The sequence below is a fragment of the Paroedura picta genome, chromosome 2 (genome assembly GCF_049243985.1).
Source record: "Paroedura picta isolate Pp20150507F chromosome 2, Ppicta_v3.0, whole genome shotgun sequence".
Classification (NCBI taxonomy): Eukaryota; Metazoa; Chordata; class Lepidosauria; order Squamata; family Gekkonidae; genus Paroedura; species Paroedura picta.
The window spans coordinates 47,261,855-47,275,701 of NC_135370.1; the positions used below are offsets into that span (position 1 = coordinate 47,261,855).

A 13,847-nucleotide genomic window follows, 5' to 3' on the forward strand; every position below is an offset into this window, starting at 1 on the left:
TTATAAGGAAAGAGTTTATAAAGATTTGGCAAAACAAAAGTATTTTTCTGATAAACAAATCCTTATTCCACCTCCCTACCCCCGGATTTGCCCAGAACCACCAAGCATTTTTATCTAGCCAGAAATCCATAAAATGATTTGTGACTCGTTTGCCTTAGAAGCTGGATTTGTAATTAATTAATTTTAATTTTAGGCAGCGATTTCCCGTCATGGTCTTCTAATTGTACTGAAATTAACAGCCTATGAATTAAGTAATGATATTAATTAACAGAAATTAGCATCCATACATTTACCTGAATATCACAGATATCATGACTGAGATCATGTCTCATATCAAAGTGGTAAATGGAGATATGTAAATATATGGGTGGGTTGTTAAAAAGCATGCAAAAGACAGGACACTTCCAGTGCAATCCTGACAGAATTACAAATCCACTCAAGTAAATGGATTACACTACAAGTGGGTCAACTACATTTATGGAGCTACAGATGTAAAGTTGCCCCATTCCCAGAGGTCCTATGTAACATGCTGGGACAAATTGTACATGTGGCACTTCCCAGATTTTGAGGGCCATGAATTTGAATTTCAAATATGGGGTCATTTTCATAGGATTCGATCCAGAGTTCTGCTTGCTGAATTAATTCCATTTTGTCATGGGGTATAGAACCATAGAGTTGGAAGGGGACATACAGATCCAGCCTTAAGTGCAGGATCAGCCTTAAGCATCCAGGATAAATATCTGTCCATCCACTGCTTAAAGACTGCCAGTGAGGGGGAGCTCACCACCTCCTTAGGTAGTCTATTCCACTGCTGAACTACTTTGACTGTGATCCCCCCAAGTATCTGGTGGTCGGAACTGACAAAAATAGCCCCTGTTTGGGGCAAGCAGAAAAGACAGACTTTAGATCCAACTCATATACTGCTGACATAAAAATATGACATATTTTCATTGTGTGCCACTCAATTATTATAACTGCATCTCTGAGACTAACAGGGCAATCCTAAATTGAATCATACCTTTTAAAGACCATTGATTTCAACTGACTTAGAAGGGTACCAGTTTGCTTAGGATTGTACTGAAAGTCTTCTACTAACAAATGTTTTGAGAAGAAGACCCAGCTATCATTAGAGATGGCTGGGGAGATCTCTACAGGAGAATGTTTCAATGTTAACAAGGAATGTTTTCTAGTTTCAGCAAAATCAGGTTATTAGTTTTTTATGGGTTGTATTGACATCCTCTAGTCTATTTAGTCTTCTAAAGTAGTTCTGAATGGCTCCTTTGCTCATTAGCCAATGGAATAATAATAATAATAATAATAATAATAATAATAATAATAATAAGAAGAAGAAGAAGAAGAAGAAGAAGAAGAAGAAGAAGAAGAAGAAGAAGAAGAAGAAGAAGAAGAAGACACAGTTTAATTACTAAGAATAAAAACCTATCTGAACACAAAAGCCATTCAGCCAAGGGAGTGATAGAACATCCATAACTGAAAATACCCAAGTAATTAAGAATTCATAAATGAAAAGCCTTAATTTTCATAAAATACAAGATATATAAAGGTAAAGGTAAAGGTATCCCCTGTGCAAGCACCGAGTCATGTCTGACCCTTGGGGTGACGCCCTCTAGCGTTTTCATGGCAGACTCAATATGGGGTGGTTTGCCAGTGCCTTCCCCAGTCATTACCGTTTACCCCCCAGCAAGCTGGGTACTCATTTTACCGACCTCGGAAGGATGGAAGGCTGAGTCAACCTTGAGCCGGCTGCTGGGATTGAACTCCCAACCTCATGGGCAGAACTTTCAGACAACATTTCTGCTGCCTTACCACTCTGCGCCACAAGATATATACTAAATGATTAAAAGCCTGAAAAGTCAATGAAGGCAAACATATTTTTAAAAATCATCCTTGGTTTCAATAATTAGATTAATAATAATAATAAACCTTTAATAATAATAAAACATAATGACTGGGGAAGGCACTGGCAAACCACCCCGTATTGAGTCTGCCAAGAAAATGCTAGAGAGCATCACCCCAAGGGTCAGACATGCCTCGGTGCTTCCACAGGGGATACCTTTACTTTTAACATAATAAACGTTTATTGGCATAAAACAATAAGAGGCAAAATTAGGTTAATTAATCAAGCCAGACCAAATCATCCTTCACTGAGTTGTTTTAAAGCCTTTCTCTGATTTGAAACCGGATAAAAAGATTTAAATGTCCAATGTCTATTATAACAGACAATCTTAATTTCTAATCCTCACTACTAGATCTGGAAATGCCTGTTGTCAGAAAGGGCATACATTTAAACGGGCAAGCAACCTTATTTATTTGCTAGCATTTCCTCAAAACTATCAAGTAAACCTTTAATGTCTTTTGCAGGCTTCACAGTCACAGAAACAACTCATAATTCTCATTCTTCCAGTTCTGCAAAAAGGCATATTGGGTGTCAATAAATTGAAAACGGGGCATGCGTAGGATCAGGTACTAATGCATTTGGTATGGCTGAGTTGAGGGTCATTGTGTGAAGCATGGGATATCACCTGCCCCCTTACGGTGGGCAGTCAAGAATTCCATTCCAAAATGGCTGCATTGCTCACATGTGAAGATCTGGGATGGATCCATCCCAAGAACCTGTCCAATCTCCCCTTTTCACCTCCAGAACTACGGTTAACTCAATCTCATGGGAAATAGCATATGTTCCCCAAACCATTCACTGAAGTATGGAGGGGTCACTTTCTGTGCTCTTCATGCAACCGTCCCAACTTCATTCTGTTGAGTAAGGACAGGAAGCTCTATGGGCTGAACTCTGATTTAACATCCTGCAAGTCACAGAATATTACAACTATGTCTCATGATACGAAGCTGAAAGAATAAGGAAATGCTACATCTCCCTGGCTGAAAGAATAAGGAAGTGCCCCATCTACCTATGGAAAGAAAAATTAGAGAGACAGCATTCTTTTCCTTGCATTTTTCTTCCCAGGAAGTCAACAAGAACGTTGCCATGCATGGCTCCTGTCTCCTTACACAACTTTATACACAATACTGATTGAACACATATTACATGAAGTTAGTGCCATCGGGTCCCACGGCCACTGGCAGGGAGTGGGGCAAGTAGGGCTGCTAGATCCTGATTGGGAAACTCCTGGAGATTTGGGGATGGAGCATGGGAGGACAGGGACCTCAGTGGTATACAATACCATAGAGCAGGGGTAGTCAAATTGCGGCCCTCCAGATGCCCATGGACTACAATTCCCGTGAGAATTGTAGTCATGGGAATTGTAGTCCATGGGCATCTGGAGGGCCACAGTTTTACTAACCCTGCCATAGAGTCTATCCTCCATTTTCTCCAGGAGTACTGATTTCTGTGGTCTGGATATGAGCTGTAATTCTGGAGGCTGGCATCCTTACGTGAAATAGAAATCTCTAGAATAATTTTCTGTTCAGCTGTAAATTAGAGGAGTGACCTTCAAAGAGCCACTTGCTCATGTTCATGCTTCCATTTATAAATAGGGTGGGGGAAATGAAGATGTCGTTGTTCCCTGACAGGGCTTCTGTAAGACTTACTGCAATCATATATATGAAGAACATTAAGTACTCATGTACGATATAAAGAGCAGGGATTGTTATATTAGACATACATTCAAGTTTGTGTGCAAACTGAGACCTGAGCTGTCAGCACCAATTTTTGTCTTTTAAAACTTGGCAACGCCTTGATGAATAAACAGTGAGAATTGCACATGGAATAGGGATGCGTTAGTTGTGGTGTCTCACAGAAACTATGCATGAGATTTAATGTGCATGCATTATAAAGTCACAGAAGTGAGGAGAAACGCCTGAGAACGCTTCGCACCCTGACCGTGTTTTCCGTAAACCCAAAAGCCATTCATGCTTTCAGAGAATGCAAAAACACAGCAAGCCAGGCTGTTAAGGTGACACACGAATGGAGACAGTGATGGGGTGAAGGGCGGGTGACACTGGGGGAAAAGCACTCAGAATACTTAGCAGAAAACCTACAGAAAAGCTTGATGGGCCCATCTTACAAGGAAGCAGCGGGAATAAAGAAGAAGAGAGTTAGGAACAGTTACAACAGCACAGGTCACCGAGTCATTTATTAACAGAGCAACAAAAGCCGTGACTTCTTCCACTGACTCCTGAAAAAGCACAGACAAGGGCAATGGGGTGCCTCTTCACATGTTGCCATTTTTCATTAATAACCATATTAAGCAGAGATCGAGCAGCTTGTTTGTAGTTGCTGCGTATTCAACAGAATGAAGTGGACAATCTACTTTCCTACACAGATTGATCTCAGGGCCAATCCAGAGGAGATGATGGGAGTTCTGTGGCTTGAGTCCTCAACTTTTTCTTTAGGTCAAAAACCCAGCAGTGGATGGGGATGAGGCTTAACCCAGCTACCCCTTGCAGAACTAGCTCCCTAGATACCTACCTCATAAGCGCTTTTCTACACAAGCATGGAGCTCCAATAATGTCACTCCCAATGAATCATCAGGCAAGGAACATCATGTAATGGCGCAAATAAAAGTCTGAATAAAGTTTAACTGAAAATTTTGATTGAAATTTTTATCTTTTTATGTGTTGCCACAAGGTATATACGTTAAACAAGATGAACAGACTGGCTGTGATGTTTCAGACTTCACGAGCCTTTCTTCCATTTTGCAAATGACAAGATCTTCTGACTACCAAGTAGGCTCTGTATTGAGATATGCCCTGGTCTGTTTGTCTTGTTTTTCTTTACTCGGATTAATTTCCCTTACCTGGATTGTTTTGCTTTACCTGGACAGTGGCTGTTGTTTTTTTACCACTTGATTATTATCCTTGCTATGAAATTTAATCTATATACCGTGTAGCAACATGTAAGAAGATAAAAATTTCAATTAAACACAAGATTGAGGTACTATTTATTCAGACTTTATCTGTGCCATTTCATGGTTTTCCTTGTTGGACATGCTTTCACCACTGCATATCTTCTTTTTTTTGTACACTCCCAGTATCTCAGCCGGTATGGTTCTCGCTATTATAACAACACATAGAATCAAGGATGTGCCCTTCTTCTACTTATTTATTTCCATTTATTATAGGTCGTCCCTATTGAAGCAGTCATCTCAGGGTGGCTTACAGCCAGGATATAGTAACCCGTACTAACAGTACATTAAAACTCAATAAACACTAGCAGCAGGATAATTGTTTAAGTTAGTTTAGACATTATCAGTCATCTCCTTAGCTAGGAGGGAAAGAACCCAAAGTTGGCAGGGGAAGCCCATGTGATATTCTCATTCTCCAGGAGCTCGTTCCACCAGGCAGAGGCCAGGGTCGAAAAGGCCCTGGACAAGACCAGTCACACTTCTTTGGGCTTGGGGCCTAGTAATTGGTTGGTCATGGCTAAGGTCTGGAATATTCTCTGCGGGACATATTCAGACAGGTGGTCCCTTAGATAAACAGGTCCCAGACTTCGTATAACCTTGAAGGTTAAGTTGGACTTCAACAGCTCCACTGAAGCAAGGACCAAACAGGATCTATTATTTTCCCTTTCTAGGACATCTACCGGTGTCTTTTGGAACTTATTTATTTTATTAATTTATTATTTGATTTCTATCCTGCCCCTCCCAACAAGTCAGCTCAGGGCGGCTCACAACAATGATTAAAACAATAACAATAAACCCCCATAAAACCCCATAAAAGTCTCTTAACAATACAATACAGTACAGATGGCGACCTCTTATTCAATACAACTGATCCCATCCCTCCCTTATCTCCTTGCCAAAAGACTCTTCTACCTGTCAGGACAGTTTTGTGGGAGGTTGCTGTAGGGACCATGAGTCCCCAATTGGATCCTGACAATTAGATATAGGGATATTCCCTGTATTATTTAACTTTGAAGAGGATAAAAGCTTTTGCTGCTGTAGGCTGGATCTATTGGCTAGCATTATTTGAGCTTACCACCAACCCCACATTTGCCTGTCCTCTGGTACATGGAGAGACAGAAGACTCTCAATTGCACGACAATATAGACATGGTAAGAGAGATAGAGTCCCTTTCGCACCTCAGAGGACCCTGTTGCTTCTGACAGTCTTCAAAGAACTGTGAAAATGGGAGCTCTGGGTAGGGGATCTGTAAACTGCTGGAAGCCCTGCTTGCCAGAAGGACCCCTGGAAACCTCGTACTGGTGGACCTCTGATCTAACTTCCTTGCCCCCCCCCCCCAGTGGAATGCAGCTGCTTTGATTCAGACAAAGTCTTTTCAGTTTCTAACAAGATCATTCTCAACATGCACAACAAGAAAATGGAAATGGCATTTAGTCCCAGGCCTAAATCCAGATATGTGAAGAACATTTTCCAACCACGTCTGAGATTTAGACAGCAACACTTAGGAAAAAGTGTCGACCCGTTTTCTTATTAATGCGCTCTGTACAGAAGGCCTAAATGCATGGATCATGATTCACATTCCTCCAAAGAACAGAAGACTCGAAGGGAAACAGTATGAATTGCGGCAAGACAATAAACAGAGGGTTAGCAGAGTGACTGAATATCGGATTTTAAGGGAGGAATGTGGATAATGACAGCATCGAGCCAAGGACTGGAAAAATGGAAACAGGCCAAACAAAGCCACACAGACATGGAGCCTGATCTCTGCCGCATTCACATGTCCCTTCAAAGGTCGAAAGAGCACGGATGACATTCAGGAAGAGGCAGGTGAAATGAAGCAGTTTTCTTACCTGACAGACAGCACAACCCTATGCATGTTTGAATAAAAGACAAGGAGCTGTTTTTCTATACACACTAAGGGAAGGAGTCCCAAAGCGGCTTATAAGCACCTTTCCCCTCCTCTCCCTGTGAGGTAGGTGGGGTTCAGAGGGCTCTAAGCAAACTGCCCTGCAAGAACAACTCTAGGAGAACTGTGACTGGCCCAAGGACACCCAGCTGGCTGCATGTGAAGGAGTGGAAAATCAAACCCGGGTTGAGTCCGGCACGCTCAACCAGTACTTCATGCTTTGCTCAGAAGGAAGTCCAACTAAATACCATGGGGCCTACTCCAGGTTAAGACAGCTGTGGTCTGCAGCTGGAATGGGCTGCAAATCCACCGCCTATGCATAAAGCCTTGAAAACCAAAATGCTAGTTTATTTTGTTTTTAAAGGATTAGAATACAGGGTTGGGTGGCTAGCTAGTGAAAAATATTCTATCCCCCCGCCATTATAGACTCTGCTGATCACAGCTATGCTCTCAGAAAGGGAAAAATCCTATGCAGATTTAGAGAGAACAAGTGGGGGAGAACCTGTGGAACTCACAGGTGAGGAAATCTCATTCCCCCTTTTTCCCATTGCTTTTTGCTTTCTCTTCAGCCTCTCCCCTTTTCTTCTTCCCAAACTTCCTACATACTCATCTACCCTCTGCTACATCCTCTGTACCTTTTGCTGTTCCCTCCCATCACAGCTTTCCCTTTTTACCTTTTCTGCTCTTCCCCCTTCCAGTTTTATTTTATTTTTCCTTTCTCCTTTTACTCTTCTTAGTCTTTCTTGCTCCCCACTAAATTCCCATGAGACAAACAGAAATAAGGCATCCCTCCCCCCTAGAGGAAGTAGAAAGAGCAAGGGTCTTACTAGCACATAATAAACTTGACTTAATTTTGGATTGACGGTTGATGTGGTACAATGGGATTTGCTGGTCGAGCAGAAGTTCTTTGTCTTGTAACTATTATTTCAGAACCAAAAGGTAGCGACACTTCAATTATGTTCAGGCAAATGAAACTTGGAGTCGTGCCTGGAATGCTGGCAAATCAATCCTTTCACCATCATTGTGTTATTTCTACGTGAAGTTTTGAAACTTTACAGGCAATAAAAGAGCTGGAGACCCGTTTAGGTTCCTCTAGACTTAATTGGATAAGCAAAGACCTGTTCCCAGTGACACAAGCCTTCCCTGTTTCATGGCAGGCAAAGACAACTTGGCCACATGTGACACCCAGACTCAGATGTGAGAATCAGTCAAGTACAGGTTGTTCTTTCTATGGTTAGCAAAATGCAGCCCCAGCAATTGAACGTTGGAATGAACGACCAGCACACCATTTGGGAGAGCTTCTTAGCCCCTTGGAACTCTTCCCCGTCCTCCATTGGTGTCTCCACTTGAACAATATAGATGCACCGGGGAACCAATATGGCAATAAAATATCCAAAATAGACTTATATAGAGACTTCTATCTTCAGTAATTCTTTATTCTTTATAATTTCACACAAGTCCCGACGCATTTCGCCTTATAGCTTTCTCAAGGGACAATGGCTTTCATATTTTAGGACCAACTTCAACTTGATAAAAGAATCTCTTGACAGAATATAAGGTCATACTAGCAATAGCTAAACGTAGCTTGTGGCGCTCCAGACGCGTCTGAAGATAGAAGACTCTATAGAAGTCCATTTTGGATATTTTATTGCCATATTGGTTACCCAGTGCATCTATATTTCTCTATAGTGGATTCTTCACTGGGACCCACCCCTCCCAGTTCATTATTTTTGCTTCCACTTGAACAAAGCAGTGGAGGAGTTTCCTAACTCAATCACCTGTCCAAAACCTGGTGGCCGTCATGACAACGTGCTTCTAGACCAGGGGTAGTCAAACTGCGGCCCTCCAGATGTCCATGTACTACAATTCCCAGGAGCCCCTGCCAGCGAATGCTGGCAGGGGCTCCTGGGAATTGTAGTCCATGGACATCTGGAGGGCCGCAGTTTGACTACCCCTGTTCTAGACAATCCCAAAGAAATTCTGTGCCTGACTGAAAACTCAGAAGACCCAAGCCTATGCCAGACTGGTGATGTCCATTACCAGACATCCAAAAAAGCCATCCCTGTAACATTTGCTGGTTCTTACCTGCTAATCCTGAGTTGAAAACTACCGTAGGGGAGGCTGTTCCTGGAAGGGGAGGTGCCGATGGTGGGGGTGGGGGTGGCATCGGGGGAGCTGGCACTGGTTCTGCAGCGGGGCCAGGAAGAGGAGGTGGAGGCGGAGGCGGCGGAGGAGGTGGTGGTGGTGGTGGAGGAGGCACAGGTGCTGTCACAGGGCCGTTTTGCACTACAGAGTGAAAAGGCAAGATGTTATTTGAAAGCATTTCTCAAGATGGTGAACATGCAGAAGCACGTAATATGTCAAACTCAGCTTCCTAATCATTCATGGAATCCTGTGCAGAGGTATGCCCTTCTAAGGCCTATGAGAAAAGGCTGGGGGACTTGGGAATGTCCAGCCCGGAGAAGAGGAGGCTCAGAGGGGACATGATTTGAAAGGTGCTCACTCAGAGGAGGGCAGGGAAAGGCTCCCATTGGCAGCAGAGGATGGGACATGCAGTAATGGGCTTAAATGACCTAAAGAATGGTACTGGCTAGATATGAGAAAAAGGTTTTTCAGTCAGAGTACTAGTTCAGCAGTGGAATCAGCTGCCTGAGGAGGTGGTGAGCTCCCCCTCACTGGAAGTCTTCAAGCCGCAACTGGACAGATATTTATCCTGGATGCTTTAGGTTGATCCTGCACTTAGCAGGGGGTTGGGCTATATGACCTGTGTGGCCCCTTCCAACTCTATGATAATGTACTGATAAGGGTGTAACTCTGCACGGGAAGGCACAAATGGTTGGCACAAGTTGAACAGCTTTCAAAAGCGCTTCCAAATATCCTCCAACATGTCCCACCTGCTTCTGATTCCGCTGTTGACAGTGGTAAAGGTGGTGGCGCAGGTGGTAATGGAAGTGAAGGCATGTGGCCAGAAACTGACCCTATACATGGGCCAGCATTAGCTTCGGACCCTGAGGGTGATGTCCCTGAAGCCACCCCGACAGGAAGAATGGAGATATCACCATCTCCTTTCTTCTGAATTTTAATGGATCCTTGCTTCTCCAGTTCATGGATCTTTTTCTCCAGTGTCGACTGCCGCTGAATGGCCTCCTCCTTTTCTTTGACCATTTTCCTCAGTGTGTGGACCTGTGTATTCGCATCTTTGTAAATTTCCTGAAAGTGAACCCAGAGGAAAGAACTGGTTTGCATTTGAACAGTTAGCATAAGAACCCCACCCCTGCCAGAGGTCCATGGTCGTACAATGGCAAAAGCTACAGAGGAAAACAGCATGTGTGTGTGTGCACCCACACGAGCACACACCCTTCACAAACCCCGACATCATCTGACAAGGAAATTCAAGGTAGAGAAAATGCCATCCAAAATATGCAACAATGAGGTGTTCCATGAAGAAATATGCAGTCCCACCGGGAGTCTAGTTTCCTGGATTCTGAAATCATGATGCCCAGAATGACAGGATGGTCAGTTGACCTTCGTGCTGCTCTAGTGACCCCCCCATGCCTTGAATCCTGCCCTAAAACCTCCTTTTGACTCCCAACCCAGATTTGGTTCCCAACAGCCCTTCCCCTTTTCCAGGGTCTTCTGCAGGACTCTCCTACTCAGATTCAGCCTCTCTTTCATTCCCCTTCTGCTCTCTCATCTTGTGATCGTCCTTCAGAGGCAGACATACACAGAACTAAGGCAAATTGTGAGTGGGTGGGCAGAATGGGATGTGTCAGTGTTTGTCTCATGTGGCCTTCCATGCATAGGTAAATTTCTTCCAGGCTGGGCTGGATTCTGGATATATTTGGAGGGGGGCTCTCTCAGGCACAGAATTGGAGTCACTGTGGGTGGGCAGGTAGTTGTGAGTTCTTGCATTGTGCAGGAGGTTGGACTAGATGACCCTGGAAGTCCCTTCCAGCTTTAGGTTTCTAGAATTCTTTCCCTTGCATACACTCACTGTGAGCAAGACATAACTGGGCATCGTAATTATTAAGGATTCTATGAATTGTTTAATTGGGACTTGCCATATTTATTTTCTAAAGTATGTTATTTGTTTCTGCTGAAGTTAGGTTGATTCTCCGCTGAATATGCTAAAGTCATTTGATTTGAAATTGATTTCTCAGGGATTGTTTGCTAACTTTATTTACCCACATATGTTTCTCATATGGTATTTGCCTTGCCTTCCTTAGTTTCTAGTCTGCTCCCTTTGTTTTTATAATAGTTATCCTTGCCTAAGACAAGTATTTTTTATTTTTCTTGGAAAGTAAGTTATCTGTGTACACAAAGACTCCTGATCACAAATGTCCATGGTGTGAGTTGCATCAAGGGACACACACGTACACCTCCCCCTGTTCCCTGAGCAACATAAAGGACAGAGCAGTGCACTAAAACTGAAGGAATACAAACAGAAGCACCGTGTATAACCCTCTGAATCCCACTGTCAAATTTCCCCTGCCCACCTGAGTCCATGGTGCTCCTGCCACCTCAGTTCCCTTGAGGCTTTCCTTAAAGGCCTCAGAACAAGGAGAGGAGGGGATTAGCTCACTCTTCTCCTCCACTTCCCAGCCAGCAAACTGCTGCCTTCAATGCAGCCTGCGGATTGTCTCCCCCCACCAACCTGTCATCAGAATCCCTTTTGATACTTATGTTTTCCTCCTAGACCCACCTCTCTCCACCTGTCCCACTGGCCCCTGGCTTGTCCCTCAACCCCCCTGTTCCCCATTGCTAAGCCTACCTCAACCAGACTTCTGCCCAGGCCATTGTCCGAGCCTGGCGGTTCTCTCCTCCTGGCTCCAGAATGGTGCGGCTTTCCAGTGGCATGCTCAGGACATTAGCCTAGCTCTTCTTTGGGTTGTCATTCCCTACTGGCCCTGCCTCTTCTGATATCCATGCTGGGCTTTCCTCCCCACCCACTTCTCCTGGTTCTGACCTTGTTTTTGAAGATACCACTCTGCCCTGGATGCTTCTGCCCACCAGTGCCTGCTTCAGGGGAAGCAAGGGCATTTCTCTGGATGGGACTCTGGTGAGCAGTCCCTGACCAACCTGGACCTCAGGTCAGGGGTCTCTCCTTATCACACAAGGGTTGAGTCCAGGGCTTGCTGACTCGATTCCAGACACCCAGCATAAAATTATTAGGGCTTATCCTGCGTAGAGCAGGTGGTTGGACTAGGTGGCCTGTATGGCCCCTTCCAACTCTATGATTCTATGAATCTATTAAAGGCTATAATGGCACAGAAGCATTCTGTACATGCTGGCAGATTTTGCAGCTCTTTCCAGAAAGGAACTAAGGGCTTCAGAACATTACCTTTCCAACTGGTACCCTTTGATAATAGTGACCTTATTCTTGCAGTAAGTAAACCCATCCGTGATCAATTGTGAGCACAAAAAGTGAGTCTTGGGAACTTCATTTTTCAAGCCCTGAGCTACATGTGAGCAAACAATGGAGAACTGTAATCTGCAGGCCTAAACTTACTCGAACGACATCCAGTTCTTTGTTTCGCTGCATGAGCTGTTTTTCCAGTTCCACAATCTTTGCCATAGCTTCATTTTCTGTGTCTTGAAGTTTTTCTGATATCTGTGTATTTTAAAAAAAAGGTTAATGGGTAAGAGATATTTCATCCATTTAAAAAAGAAGAAGGAGGAAATCCCAGGGAATGAAAGGAATGAGAAATTCCACTGTCTAGACCATTCTGGAAATTCTGCTGTATAAAAAAACTGACAGGAAGGCATCAGTAGCTGCGCACCGGCTTAATGGGTGGTCCTAGTTGCAGATGTAATAAGAATTTAGCGCCTGTATGGCAGGGCTCCCAATTAAAGTCCCGGGATGCCTGCCAGGCAACTCGGTTTTGAGATAGTGATCTTCCTTAATGACAAGACCTTGGAGAGCAGCATTTCTGCTCTAAGGCAATGGAGTTTAAATGAATGGCCCAAGACTGGTCAGGTCTGTGTGGACTCTCAAGGGAGACAGTGTCACTTTCTGTACAGCTGACTGAACTTGACTGTTACGATAATGAATGGATTTGGCTCGGCATGGAATCAAACGGCGGTATCCTAAGCAGTTAAACCCCTGTAAGCCCAATGATTTCAGAGTATAGCCATATTTGGGACTGCACTGTCCTTCGCTCTCACTGCTGCATGCCACTGTGATATGGTATGCATGCATATGAAGGATCTTTTTGTTATTTCCTTATTCTATTTATTAATCATATTTTTAGACAGCTGCTCCAAGACCAGTGATGTTGCGGGGATTCTCTAGGATGGAGGCCGCTGTTTTTACCCTCTACATCAGGGGTGGCCAAACTGTGTCTCTCCAGATGTCCATGGACTACGATTCCCATGAGCCCATGGGCATCTGGAGAGACACAGTTTGGCCACCCCTGCTCTACTTCATACTGTAGGGAACAACGGAGATTTCTACATGTACTTTTATGGCATGATTGTATTTGTGCATTCTATACATCCATGGAATGTGGAATTTATATACAAATTAATTTTGCCAGTTTATTGCAGAGTCCATACTGAAGCTATTCTCCCATCTGGAACTGCAACGCAACTGAAATAAAATACTCCACAAATATGTTGCTCAACAACAATCATAAAACAATTTTAAGTTCACTTATGGCACTCGCGTAGTAAGACCATGATCGAAGGCAAGAAGGACCACCCACATGCGTGAATGGATGCACTGTGTATGACATACATTGCTCCAGAGCCAAAATGGAAATGCTCAAAATTAATTCTATGTCATAAATAAGTGAGCAACAAGAGGGTAACGCCTAACATCAGTCTTCCCCCCCCCTTCTTTCTTCTTGAAAGTTGTTGAAAAAGATGTGTTTTTCTCTTTCTGTATTGTAAAACAGTGGCTTAACATCAATTCTGTAATATAAAGTGTATTATTATTTTATTTTTTAAAAGAGGCTAACTCCTAGCAAATTTCTAGAGCAAAATTCATCACCTGTAACAATCAAAATGAAAGGCGTACTACTGAATGAGAATTCCCCCCCCCCCTTTCTCCCTCCTCAGTG

The 13,847-nt window shown here is 43.6% G+C and overlaps 1 protein-coding gene across 9 annotated transcripts in view; it reads right to left on the reverse strand.

Moving 5' to 3' along the window:
* FMNL2 (formin like 2) overlaps positions 1-13,847 on the reverse strand; it is a 254,925-nt gene that overhangs the window by 23,316 nt on the left and 217,762 nt on the right. For 5 of the 9 annotated variants that reach the window (XM_077320026.1, XM_077320022.1, XM_077320023.1 and 2 more), the window contains exons 13-16: positions 12,296-12,397; positions 9,681-9,996; positions 8,872-9,072; positions 4,015-4,035 (exon numbers count right to left, since the gene is read on the reverse strand). In XM_077320026.1, the coding sequence (XP_077176141.1) occupies positions 4,015-4,035; positions 8,872-9,072; positions 9,681-9,996; positions 12,296-12,397 (640 nt within the window). The remainder of the gene's footprint in view (positions 1-4,014; positions 4,036-8,871; positions 9,073-9,680; positions 9,997-12,295; positions 12,398-13,847) is intronic. The other 4 variants (XM_077320024.1, XM_077320029.1, XM_077320027.1 and 1 more) reach the window with 1 other exon arrangement.